The sequence below is a fragment of the Pteropus vampyrus genome, unplaced genomic scaffold (assembly GCF_000151845.1).
Source record: "Pteropus vampyrus isolate Shadow unplaced genomic scaffold, Pvam_2.0 Scaffold100, whole genome shotgun sequence".
NCBI lineage: Eukaryota > Metazoa > Chordata > Mammalia > Chiroptera > Pteropodidae > Pteropus > Pteropus vampyrus.
The window spans coordinates 1,948,904-1,960,442 of record NW_011888881.1 but is presented as its reverse complement, the minus strand read 5'-3'; the positions used below and the strand labels follow the sequence as shown (position 1 = coordinate 1,960,442).

Here is an 11,539-nt window from a genome sequence, read left to right as displayed (position 1 = left end):
TATTACAGCCACCCTAGTGGGTGTGAAGTGGTATGTCGCTGTGGTTTTGATTTGCATTTCCCTGATGACTAATGGTGTTGAGCATCTTTTCATGTCTTTCTTGGCCATTTGTATGTCTTCTCTAGAGCAATGTGTATTTGGATCCTCCGACCCTTTTTAAATTGGGTTGTTTTGTTGTTTCTGTCTACTTTTGTATATGTTTAAAAATTCTCCAGTAAAGAAAGAAAAAAACATTTTAGATATTTTACTAAAAACTTTAAGAAACCCACTTTTTTTTTTTTTCTGGAAAGAGTAATTTTTCTTCCTTTTCCCCCCTACTTTAATTCCTCAGAGACCTTTGCATAACTCTCCTCTCCATATACCATCATCCATAAGGCCGTTTCGAGAAATACATTTGCTCTTCCAACAAATAAACGAGCACAAGTTTCTTCCTTTCGCCCCCTCCAAGGTGGACGGAGGGCGTGAGAGCAGGCCTGGGCCTCAGGTGTAGCTGAGGCTGGTTGTCTCCGTTGCTTTCGGCGATGACATCGGGTCGACCCCTCTACCAAGTAGCCTGGTAGCTCACCCCTGATGTCCCACCTCAGTGTCTTTGCTAAGATTCCTCCAGGAAGGGAGGGCCCGGTCATTAGCGGAAGAAGCCCTTGGGCCCACATCCAGCCACATCACAAGACTAGACGGCCCAGCCGGGGACAAGCGTGTCAGTGGCTTCCACAGCCAATGGGAGAGGCCGCTCCCGGCTCAGGTTCTGCTGTGGTAGTCGGGCCAAACAGATGGCTTGGGATAAACAGGGGGGTGGTGCTGGGAGGGATGGTGGCTTTGAGTGGCCTCAGCCTCCCTCTGGATCCCGGAGAAAGAGGCAGCTGAGGTGAAGGCCATGCCTGAGGAAGGGGCTGTAGTTTGATGCTTTACAAACATGTTTGTGATTTTTTTTTTTTTTTTTTTTAGCAATGGAGCTCTTGTTTAAACAAACCACTACAATATATAAGACAGGAAAAGGGAGCTGCTCCAGCTGAAGAGGATGAGAAGTCCAAGGCTTCCCCCCCTCATGCCACGTGGCACCTTGAGGACTTCTCAAGGGAACACGCCGATCCCGTTAACACATAGTCTTTATGTGAAAGCACTTGGGGACTCAGCACACTCTGTCTCTGGGAGCCATGCAGCAGGACCCAGAGGCCTGAGGGGAACCCAGCAGTATGTCAAGCTCCAGCCCGAGACACCGGCCCTGCTTACCCCTCACCTGCCAATCCTGGGGAGATGGCCAACAGCTGGACAGCTGGGTCAGGGTGTGGGTGGGCTGAGGGAACCAAGGAGGGACAGGAGCAGGGGCCTGGGCTCCTGAGTGGCCCAGGTTCCCTTCCAGCCAGAGAGCCTGAAACTCAATCTCGGCTCCCCCGCCCCCGCCCTCCCTCGGGACTGGCCTGGCCCTACATGGTCCATGTGTAGCTACTGCCCAGGCCCCTCTCCCTGCCCCTCCCCTAACCTTAAGAGAAATGAGAGAAAAGCATGGTCCCCGCCCACCCCAGGACACTTCGTTTGATACAGGACTTCCTCGAACCTGGATTCTGGGTCTCAGCAGAGTAAACCTACAGGCCTCCACCGCCCCCGCCATTATGCCCCGATAGTCACGTGCGGTGGTGGTGTCGTGGGGGGCTTTTGTGAGGGAGCAGATAAAGAGTTAGCTACAGCCTCAGCTACACCTGAGGCCCAGGCCTGCTCTCACGCCCTCCGTCCACCTTGGAGGGGGCGAAAGGAAGAAACTTGTGCTCGTTTATTTGTTGGAAGAGCAAATGTATTTTTTGAAACGGCCTTATGGATGATGGTATATGGAGTTAGCTCCTCGGCGGGCTCATAGCAGCCACTCGGCGGGGCTATTTAGTGGATTAAATGAGATCATGTGTATTTCAGCCCGACCGTCACGGCAGCTCCATTTAGAAGCGAGGGCATGGCCCTGTCCTTTACCTATGTGTCACCTCAGATGAGGCGGTTCCCCTCTCTGAGCTCTGAAAGTGGGCATATTAATATTTACCCCTCACGGCTTCTATAGGAAGTAGAGAGAATTCGCATCAGGTGCTTAATAGTGCCTGGCATAGAGAAAGTACTCGGAATCCGGTAGTCACAGTTGCAGTTATTCCTAGTTTTACCACTACTGCTGTTATTATTATTATTGCTATGACTATCGTTTAATGAGAAAGGCAGTGTAGTTTTGTAGTTAAGCGCATAGGCTCTGAAGCCACATTGCCTTGGTTTAAATGCTGATTCACCATCGGCCCTTAGGCTGTGTGACCTTCTGCCAGTTACGTAACCTCTCTGTGACTGAGTTTTGTTAATCATATAAGGGAAAGATTAATTACGTTTGCCTCATGCAGTCGCTGTGAAAATTGAGTTATCGTATGAGGAACGCTCTGAAGAGAGCCTGGCAAACAGTAAGTGCTACAAATGTGTTAGCTGTTCATTGTGGTTGTGTCAGTATTTGTATTATTATGAATTATTATTATTGTTATTATTAAACGACCAGACTCTGTGAAAGCCTTCGCCATGGATGCCATTAAGGAGGGCCACAATCCAACATCCTCAACGTCCCATTAATGCTTGGGTGACTTGGAAGCTGTGTGATCTTGGGCAAATCCCCTCCCCTCTCTGAGCCAGCTTTTATTGATCTACAAAATGTGACTTCTAAGAGTACCTTTCTCATCATGGCACTGCTAGGTTGTTAGGCTCCATTAATGAGCGGCGACCCGTGGGAAGCTGCTACCTTGTCGTTAACTAGGCCCTCGTCCCCGCGCCCAGCCTGCGTCCAACTCCCTCCTCCGCCCCCGCAGGCCGGCGCCGCTGCCAGGCCCTGTCTGGGGGGGCGGGGGGCGGAGGAGCCGAGCGATCCCGCGGCAGCCAAGCTTCCCCGGGGATCAGGTTTCTGCTGACGCTGTGCCAGGCACGTCGGCTTCCAGGAACCGGCAGCCGCTTTTAGCCCTGGGCCGCACACGAAAGGGCTGCAGTCGGAAACGTGACGTTGTGTCAACAGGCAGGCAGGTCAGCGCTGGGTGAGACCATCCCCGCGGATCCCGCCCTGTCTGAGGGCGGCCAGGTCCCCGGCCGCCGCGCCCCTGCCTCCCTCCGCCCCTCCTGGGCCCCAGCTCAGCCTTCACCCCCTCACGCTCGCACACCCCTTTTCAAACAGAGGTCCTCTTTGTCTCCGGTGGGCAAAAAGACCGGGGTGCACGCACCCCCCCCCTCAGCTTCTGTCTCCTTCTGAGCTACTTGGAACCTGCTATGACTGGGGGCTGGAGGAAGGTCAAGGGCAAGCAAGAAGGGCAAGGTGGCAGAGGGGCAGCTGCTCCTTGGGGTGTTTGACAGGGGCAGAAGTCAGGAGGAGGGTTCTGGGTTGACTACGTGTGGAACCCTCAAAGCTTTTTTTAGTTCAGTTTGCTCCAACCACTTCCTGTGTCCCCACAGCTACTCCCTGAGTCACTGCCAGGAGAGAGGGGTGTGCAAAACGAGTCCGGTCTTGATTTCAACCCCGGGCTCCGTCCCCAGGATAAACTCGACTTGTTTGGGTTTTTACCAATAAGAAAGTCTGGCCGGAAGAGCCTAGCGGTTCATGGAGGAATTCAGGGGCCCAACCAGCAGGAGGGCCGGCCCCGGGGTGCTGGCAGGAGGGGGAGATCACACGGTTGGCCACCTGCCTGCTGTGGGGGATGTGAGAGGGCTCGGAACCCTTCCTTCAGCCGCCCCAGGGAGGTGACAGACACCGGTTGGTTGATGGGCCCATGGGTTCACCTCCTGATTCATTTCAGGACACCGTGCTGCCAGAGGTCAATGGCAGACAATCGAGGTCAATGGCAGACAATTGTAACATTCGGACCCTGCGCTCTGCATCTCACACAAGCCAGGCAATGTTCTCTCCAGCCTGCTGGCTCACAGGAGATGGGGAAGGTGACATGTGAAGCCAACAGCCAGGCCAGGCAGGTGGTGCTTTTGTCTGGCTGATTGCTTCCTGGGGGCCTGGGGCAGGTTCCTGCCTGGGCCCCAGACAACAGAGGGTTCTGGAAGGCTGAGACGCTGTGGGGTCTGGAGTGTGGCACTGGCCATCAGGAAACATCAGGACACCTCTGGGAGGGAGCCGGGGCGAGGCAAAAATATTCGACCGGGTCATTTCCCACGGAATTTTTTCTTTTTCATAAGAGCCGCTTGACTAAGGAACACGAATATCCATTCACGCACAAACACACCCAGTGAGAGGAAGTCCAGGAAGGATGTAGAAAATAATTATGGGATGTTGCCTTCAGCAGCAATAAGACAGGATATGGCAAATCCATTTAGACCTTGCTCCACTCGAAAAAGTTAGACTGCCTTGGTGAAGAGCTGCTAGCCCAGCGTCAATTATTATTGCGTAATAATCCGGGACATCTTTTCTCAGCGCGCCTGCTCCTCCACCAAGCTCCCCGGACACTCAGGCCCACAATTTCATACTTCGATTTTCTGTCAAGTTCTAAGGACCATGACAAAAGCAGACTGTTGGGGGGAGGGGGGGAGGGACAGAATGTCCTTTTTGCTTAACTGTAGAAGGAGGCGTGGGATGATTGTTACAACTCTGGCAAGCATCAGTTAAAAAAATAAAAACAAACTTAAAACAAATATTTGTCTATTAGATTGACTAAGCTTATTCTGTCTGAATACAAGGCATGGGAGAGGCGGAACGAAATGGCAGTGAGATTAAACTAGTTGGGGACAGCAGGAGACAGCCTCATCTCATGATCGAGTTATTTTAAAAAATGCAGGAGACCATCTTTCTCTTCCACAGGAAAAGGATTATTTTATTAAGTACTTTAAAACAACTACTTAACATTGACTCATAGATAAAAATATTTACAATTTCACACCTTCAGGAAGGCTCCAAAATATAAACACTGTACCTCTCCCTAGAGAAAAATTATTCTTCTCTTCAAAAACAGGAATACATTCATTTTTCTCACTTTGTAGATCAAGTAATTATACAAATAAACATCTGAAACATTTTCCTTTTTAATATATTTATATAATATATATTTATAACAGTTTTACAAATAAAGGCAACGACTTTATACCAAAATAAAAACAGGAAAAGAAAGAGTTAAAACACAATCGGTGCTCAAGCATAGTGCATTTTGAAAAGCTGGTGCAGGGCTAGCTGGACGAGTCAGAAAACAAGAACTCTGGACCAAAAATAAAGCTTCTCTGAAGGAGACGGACTCCTTTTCAGCAATAAGGACGCTCCATCTGCTGTCGGGCGAGGGGAATTAGCCTGCGAGAGGATCTTCTTGTCCAAGGGCTGGTTAGGCCTTTAGGAAGCTAAGCTGTGTTAAAAGGAGTTTTAGGGGGGAACCGAACTGGGTCTAGCTCTGCTTGAAACTCAGCTTTATGCACTTTGGGGCGCTTGGAACTGAGGTGTCTGTGTCTCTCAGACCTGGGGTTTGGTTCCCTGGACAGCAAGACTGTTTCTAGGTGACAGCTAGAAACAGGTGTCAGAGGTCCCCAGGGACTTCTCCCTCGGCCCCTGGCAGCTCGGCCTGGACCAGGGGGCCCTTTCGGTTGCTCAGTAAGCTAGTCACTCAGGAAAAGGCCGAGGAGGGGACTACATTCTCTTTGTTCGTCGAGGCAGGGGTGGGGAGCAGACCTGCGGAAGCTCCCCGGGCCACCACCGTGCCATGTCTGTGTCTGCTACCTCGCCGCTCTGCAGAGAGCTTGGGTCTGGTCTGGCTGCCCTGTCCCTGTCTGGTGAGTCAGGGAGACAATGACAGGGAGGCGGGTGGGGTCAGGAGAGCTGGCTGGGAACTGCCCTCTGGAAAGCCCTCGTTTGAAAGTACCTTTTTCTCAAAGCCACAGACCCGGCTCCCAAAGCGTAGACTGACTCACGGCCTGAGACTTCGAAGCTTTTGAACATCCAGCCGACTCGTATGGGGAGGAGGGAGCATTTGCCGGGCAAGGAAAGGCCCAGGGGTCTGCCGCAGTCCCTCTAAACCTCCCGACGGCAGGCAAGCCTTCACGTCTTCCCTAGGCCGAGAGGAGCTTTCGCGTCCTAAACCAACACACGCTGCACACGCGCACACACCCCAGCTCCCCTCTCCACGCCCCAGACCATCTCGGCACACGCCCTGGATCGACTTCGCCTCTCTCACAAACACAGTTTTGTTTCGTTTCGTTTGGAAGTAGGGAAGATGGGGAGCAAAGCCGCAGGATCCCCCGGAGAGTTTAGTCTTTGGTTTCTAAGTTTAAAGGGGGGATCTGCTTCAAGGCTTGGAGCAGGGCCGAAGAGTCCATGGACGGGTGGGCTGGCAAGGGGGAAGGGAGTCTCTGCGGCATGAGCAAGGGGCCCGGGATCTTGTCCGGGTTCATGAAGCTGCTGAGGGCTGCCGCGGAGGCGTTGAGGCCGGGGTATAACACGGGGACGGAGGTGGGGTACCAGCACTTCTCCAGCATGGGCAGGTAGGCAGTCGCTGATGGCGGGATGAGATAGAAGGGCAGGCAAAAGGGAGGCTGGTGCGGGTGGGGGCCCAGGAACGGCGAGCCCATCAGGTCACTGCTAGGGAAATGGCCTTCATCATCTGACAGCTGCATTCTGCTCTTTTTCGTGGGGGGTTCTTCGGATTCTTGCTTAATAGCGCTGATCCTCTCTCCCGCGGTGAACCTGCGTCCCTGGTCGCCCTTGAAGGCCGGCGGCTCGCCGCGCAAGTCGCCCTTCTCCGACTCTCCGCCGTAGCCGCTGTCTGTGTCGGTGTCGCTGCCACTCTGCTCCCCGCTCGAGGGAGCGGAAGTCCGCTGGATGACTGGCACGCAGTTTTTCCCGGGGCCTTCGGAGCCTTTGGCCAGGGAGCTGGGTTTCTCCTTGAAGTCCATCGCTTTGGGAGCTGGGTCCGACGGCTTCCTGGAGGGACCGCCTTGCAGCAGCTCCGAGACCGCCCGGTGGAGGTGCGTGACGAGCTGCGTGGACTTCAGGTCCCGGGTGTCCTCGTGCTTGGCCAGGTACTGCAGCACCTCCCGGGCACACGCCTGGAAACCCGAGCAGAACATCTCCTGACTCGCTTCGATGTTTCTCCCCGACAGCTCACCTGGGTCAACACAGACGCAAAGGAAGAAGTTTCATGAGGCCCGGAGGGTCACCGGGATACCTACGGCCCAAAGGCTGGGACCTTCCCTTTTTGTTAATACCTTTGTTCATTTGTGCCTCTGTTTCTAAAAAAAAAAAAAAAAAAGTACTATCTACGATCAGAGAAAATGTGGACTGCACCGAAAAGTATAAGGAATAAAATACAAAATCTTCCACAATCCCCAAATGACAGTAATGGCTGCATAATTAATGTCCCATCATAGAAATAGACCATCATTAAGGTAGATGGACTATTTCCCCTCTTGTTGAATTTGTGAGTTGTTCTCGAGTTTTCATTATAAGTGACACAGCAGTGAACATTCTATTATGTTCATAAACCAAAGAATTAATGTATAGAAGATCAGTCTCATGGTAGCAAGGACAGAGACCAGTCATAAAATCAGAGAAATGAAGGAAAAATGTCACCTGAAGTAAGCTTATTTGTAATGGCTTATACCTGTCGCAATCATGCCATCATCCTTACATAGAGAGGCTACTTCTAAGCCTTTTCCATGGATTCGATCCACGACCCCACCCCTACAAAATCGGGCATGACCATCTTTCAATTTTCAATGAGGAACCCGACAGCAGCACGTGCTAGGTCTGCGTGACTCTCACCCCACTAGCCTTGGAAAGGAGGGCGGAGAAGAATGGAATGAGGGAGTGGGCGGAAAAATTTCTCCCCCGGTCTGTACAGTATTCTCTGGGAGCAGTGAGACGAGACGGTTAGAAGGTGAGTGTGAGTCTCTGTGAGTAGAGCGGATGATGAAACTTCAGTGGTTTCGTTAGATTGTGCAAATCACCAGGATACCTAGTGGCTAGTCGGGGAACCACACGAAATGCAGGAAAAACTCCTGCATTTCCTGTCACCCTGCCAGGATCGTACCACACACCGAGCCATAAGGAAGTAGAGAAACAGGAAAACTCTGGGGCATACCCCTCATTTATTCGCCAATGAAACAGGGCGAAGAAGACTAACTGCGAAACACCCACGATGCAAATTATAGGTGCCTTGGCATTTTAAAATTTTAAAAGGGGTAGTGGGGCGGAGAGGGGGGAGAAGACTCCCAGAACCCAGAAACTCTTCAGCCAAAATGCCACAGAAATATTTGATCATCTGACTAATTGTATTTATGCCAGGTGGCACACAGCGGCATCCCAAATGAAAAGCCTGACCTTTTAGGAACGACAAAACGGCATCTCCCACAACGAATGTGCACAAGCGATTCGTTGCAGGAACGTTTCCTAGAGCAGATGTTGAGCCCACAGGCTCTCTGTTTGTGCTAGAACTCTCTCGAGATGATACCCAGACGCAGGCACTCACCAGCTTGTAAACCGTTCTGCAGGGCCATGATTTTCTGCTGCTGCTGATCGATTAGGTTTGTCAGTGCTTTCACGTGCTTCAAGGTGAGTTCAAGAACCACGGCTTTCTCCAAGTGACCCAAAGTCTGCAATCAAAAGAGTCTCCGTCAGCACTGAGCTCAGACGAGTCTCAGCTCTGGGACACTGACTAGCAGTGAGAAATGTCTCTAAAGGAGACAAAAAATAGCTTTTCCTGGTTGGCTAAATTTAATTTGAAATTTACAGATTAAAAAATACATACATATATATATATAATTTCTGATTAAAGAAGAAAAAATGAGTGCCACCTATGTTTGGAGGCATTTTAGAAGCAGCCGCTGCTACCTTAGGAAAAAGCTTTGACAGATAAATTTCTCCAGCAGCCGCTGCTGACCTTAACTCAGGGGAATCGAGTTAACAGCTCTCTGCAGTGGTGTCAGCCCGGGGAGGGACTTCTCCTGTGTTTGGCAGCCAAGAGGCTTCCCCTTGTTCCTTTCCTGACACCCTTTCATAACTCCCTGCTCATCCAGGCTTTTTTCTTCCTCCTCAAATACTATTTTTTCCCCCTTTCCCCAACCGAGGGCTGCCAAGCTAGTAAGCTGTTTGTTGGCTACTGCCAAGAAAGGACAGGATGTGAAAAAAATCGCACATCAAAACAAGTCCTCTTATTTAAAACAATTAAAAGAAAAGGGAAAAGGGAGGGTAAATAAAATTTCTGTTGCTTGGTTTGCTCAAGTCGGGAAAACTCCAGAACCCCGAAAATCATCAGAAGGAAAGTCTAAAACTCTTGTAAAGGAAGGCCAGCTGGTGTTGGAGCCAACTTGGAGACGTCCAGTGGTTCTCATGAGGCTTCCAGAAAATCTCGGGATTGGGGAAGCGTACCCCGCAAACAGAGCCACGGCGGCTCGGATCCAGCCCTTGCTCTGCAGTTCCCCGCGGGCCCTGCAGGCGGCGAGTGACCCCCGCCCGCCCTCTGGAAGAGGAGCTGGCCTGGAGAGCCGCCAGCTTCTCACTTACTGTAAGTTTGAGATGTTCTGGTAGCAGATCCTTCAGCTGCGCGATGCACTCGTTAATCCGGTCACGTCTCTTCTTCTCGATGAGCCGGTGCGGCAGTTTGTAGGTCTCCTGCAAGGCGCACGGGGAGGCGGTGGGCGCCAAAGGAAGGGGCTGAGAAGCCCCTCTTCTCCCCACCCCACGGCTCAAGGAGTCCGGGCGGCGGAGCAGAGTCACACCCAGAACCTCCTCCTGCCCCTTCTTCGCCAAGCCACTCGGTAGAGTCGCCGAGCCCGCACCTGGCAGACCCCCCTCCAGCCTCAGAGTGAGAAAAACTTTTCTTGGAAACTCGGCACGAGCTAGGGGCCGGGGTCCCCAGGGGCGCGGGGCTCTTACCTTGCTGTCCTCGCTCCGCTTTATTCCTCGCCTCGACTTGTACACTTGGTACATGTGGGCGAAATCCATCCTGCAGGGAGAGGGGACGGGGATGGCCGTGAGTTTGCGTGCGCCCCGGCTGCGGAGCCTGGCGGGCGAGAACCCCCGGATGCGCCGGGAGCTGCTCCAAGTAGGAGCGGCGCGAAACGCGGTGCTGTTGTTGAGGCTCAAGGGGCCAGGGGCGCCCACTTACCCTGGTAGGTCTCCGGGCTCCAGTCCGGGCGCCTTGGACAGGCAGGCGGGGGGCGGCTGCGCGCTGGGGATCCGCTCCATGGCACCGCGAGCCGGGGCCACTATGCGCTCCTGTCTGCAGGAGAGCGTCGGGTGAGGACTATCCTGGAGGGGTCCGCGGAGCTCTCTCCGTAAGGCTTCCTCTGAGTCCGAGCTCCCTGAAATCCGCTGGCTGTGGGAGCTGCGGCTTCGAGGCGCTGCTGCTTCAGTTGGGGGCGTGCATGGTGTCCCCGCGGCCTCTGGCTCCGACTCTGCGCACAGCCTGGCGGTGTGTGCTCCCTGTGCCGTCTGCGCCGTGCGAGCCAAGTGAATGAGAAGTGGGGCGGGCGGGGAGGCGGGAGGGAGCGCGGGGGGGCCGGTTGGGGCGGGGGCTGGGGGGGGCGAGCGCGGTGTAATGGAGAGGCTGCGGGCTGGGTTAAATGGGAGCGAGTGGGTGGGTTGGAGCTACGTGTTCTACCCTGTGACTCCAGGCACGTCTGGCCGCTGCCGGGGAGGGAAGGAGCGACCTGCCCGCCCTCCCCCGGCTTCATCACATGAGCCTCACGTGTTGGACAACGCTCCCGTGGCTGTGAGGGGCCCCCACCCCCAGCCCGGGCCCCCAGGTGTCTGCGGTGCAGCTGCCTTTCCCCGAAGAGGGGGTGGCAGCGCGGCCTAGGTCCTGCCCAGCTGGGCGGGGGGCGCGGAAGCTGGAAGGGGAGCCGGGGGGGGGGGTGGTGGTGGTAACGTGGGCGAACCTGCCCCAGGGAAATGAAGTAAGTTCCCGTCTCCTGGGAGGGGACGGGGGAGGACGGATCCGCCCGCGTCTGACTCAAGCTGGGAGAGGAATATCCCCTCGCTCGCTCCAGCCCGGCCCTCTTCCTCCTCCCCCGCCCGGCCGCTCGCAGGAACCCGCGCGCAGCCGAGGGAGTCGCCCGGCCCCCTGCCTTCCCCAGAGGCTGGGGTTTCTTTCCGTCCCGGCTTCCCTGCCCCCACTCCGCGGCCCCGCGTCCAGGAATTGCCCGCCGTGGGGAGGGGCCGAGGGGCGGGGCGGATGTCACCCCATGGGAAGCCGGCTGGCGGCCAAGCGCAGGGGCAGCCGAGGCCGCCGGCGAGCACGCTGCGCGCACCTGACCGCGGAGCGTGTGCGGCGCAGCCCCCGGCTCCCCCGGGCTCCGCCGGCCCGCACAGCCTGCGGGCGGCAGGCATCCCACGTGCGCACCCCCGAGGGCCCCCCACCCTCTTCGCTAGTCGGGCCCACAGAGACACCGGGCGGGGCGCCCTGCGCTCCCTCCCGCCTCTGCCCCCTCCCGAACAGGGCGTTCGGGTCGCCTCCCCTCCGGCTGCAGCGTTACACAACCGTGGCGGCGACGCCTGCCCTGCAGCGGCCGGGGCGGGACGCTTCACGTGGCCGGGGCTCGGGCCGCCGCGCCGCTGACTGCG

General features: G+C 54.9%; 1 protein-coding gene and 1 long non-coding RNA gene across 2 annotated transcripts in view; one reads left to right on the top strand and one right to left on the bottom strand.

Annotated features, from left to right (window-relative positions):
• Positions 1-4,784: 4,784 nt before the first annotated feature.
• BHLHE40 (basic helix-loop-helix family member e40) lies at positions 4,785-10,442 on the bottom strand. The gene is made up of 5 exons (XM_011364637.2): positions 10,083-10,442; positions 9,851-9,920; positions 9,479-9,586; positions 8,445-8,568; positions 4,785-7,082 (listed from the first exon to the last, which is right to left on the bottom strand). Exons 1-5 carry the CDS (start codon positions 10,160-10,162, stop codon positions 6,226-6,228), a joined length of 1,239 nt encoding a protein of 412 aa, XP_011362939.1. The 5' UTR covers positions 10,163-10,442; the 3' UTR covers positions 4,785-6,225.
• LOC111742739 overlaps positions 9,582-11,539 on the top strand; it is a 98,418-nt gene continuing 96,460 nt past the window's right edge. Inside the window, exon 1 of the long non-coding RNA XR_002781450.1 lies at positions 9,582-9,779. This is a non-coding gene — a long non-coding RNA (uncharacterized LOC111742739). The remainder of the gene's footprint in view (positions 9,780-11,539) is intronic.

Excerpts from the sequence above, each read along its gene's own strand:
- BHLHE40 (XM_011364637.2), bottom strand. The coding sequence starts at position 10,162 with ATGGAGCGGATCCCCAGCGCGCAGCCGCCCCCCGCCTGCCTGTCCAAG. Across the intron at positions 9,921-10,082 it reads GAGCCCGGAGACCTACCAGG|GATGGATTTCGCCCACATGT; the intron begins GTAAGTGGGCGC and ends CTCTCCCTGCAG. Across the intron at positions 8,569-9,478 it reads CAGAACATCTCAAACTTACA|ACTTTGGGTCACTTGGAGAA; the intron begins GTAAGTGAGAAG and ends TTTTGATTGCAG.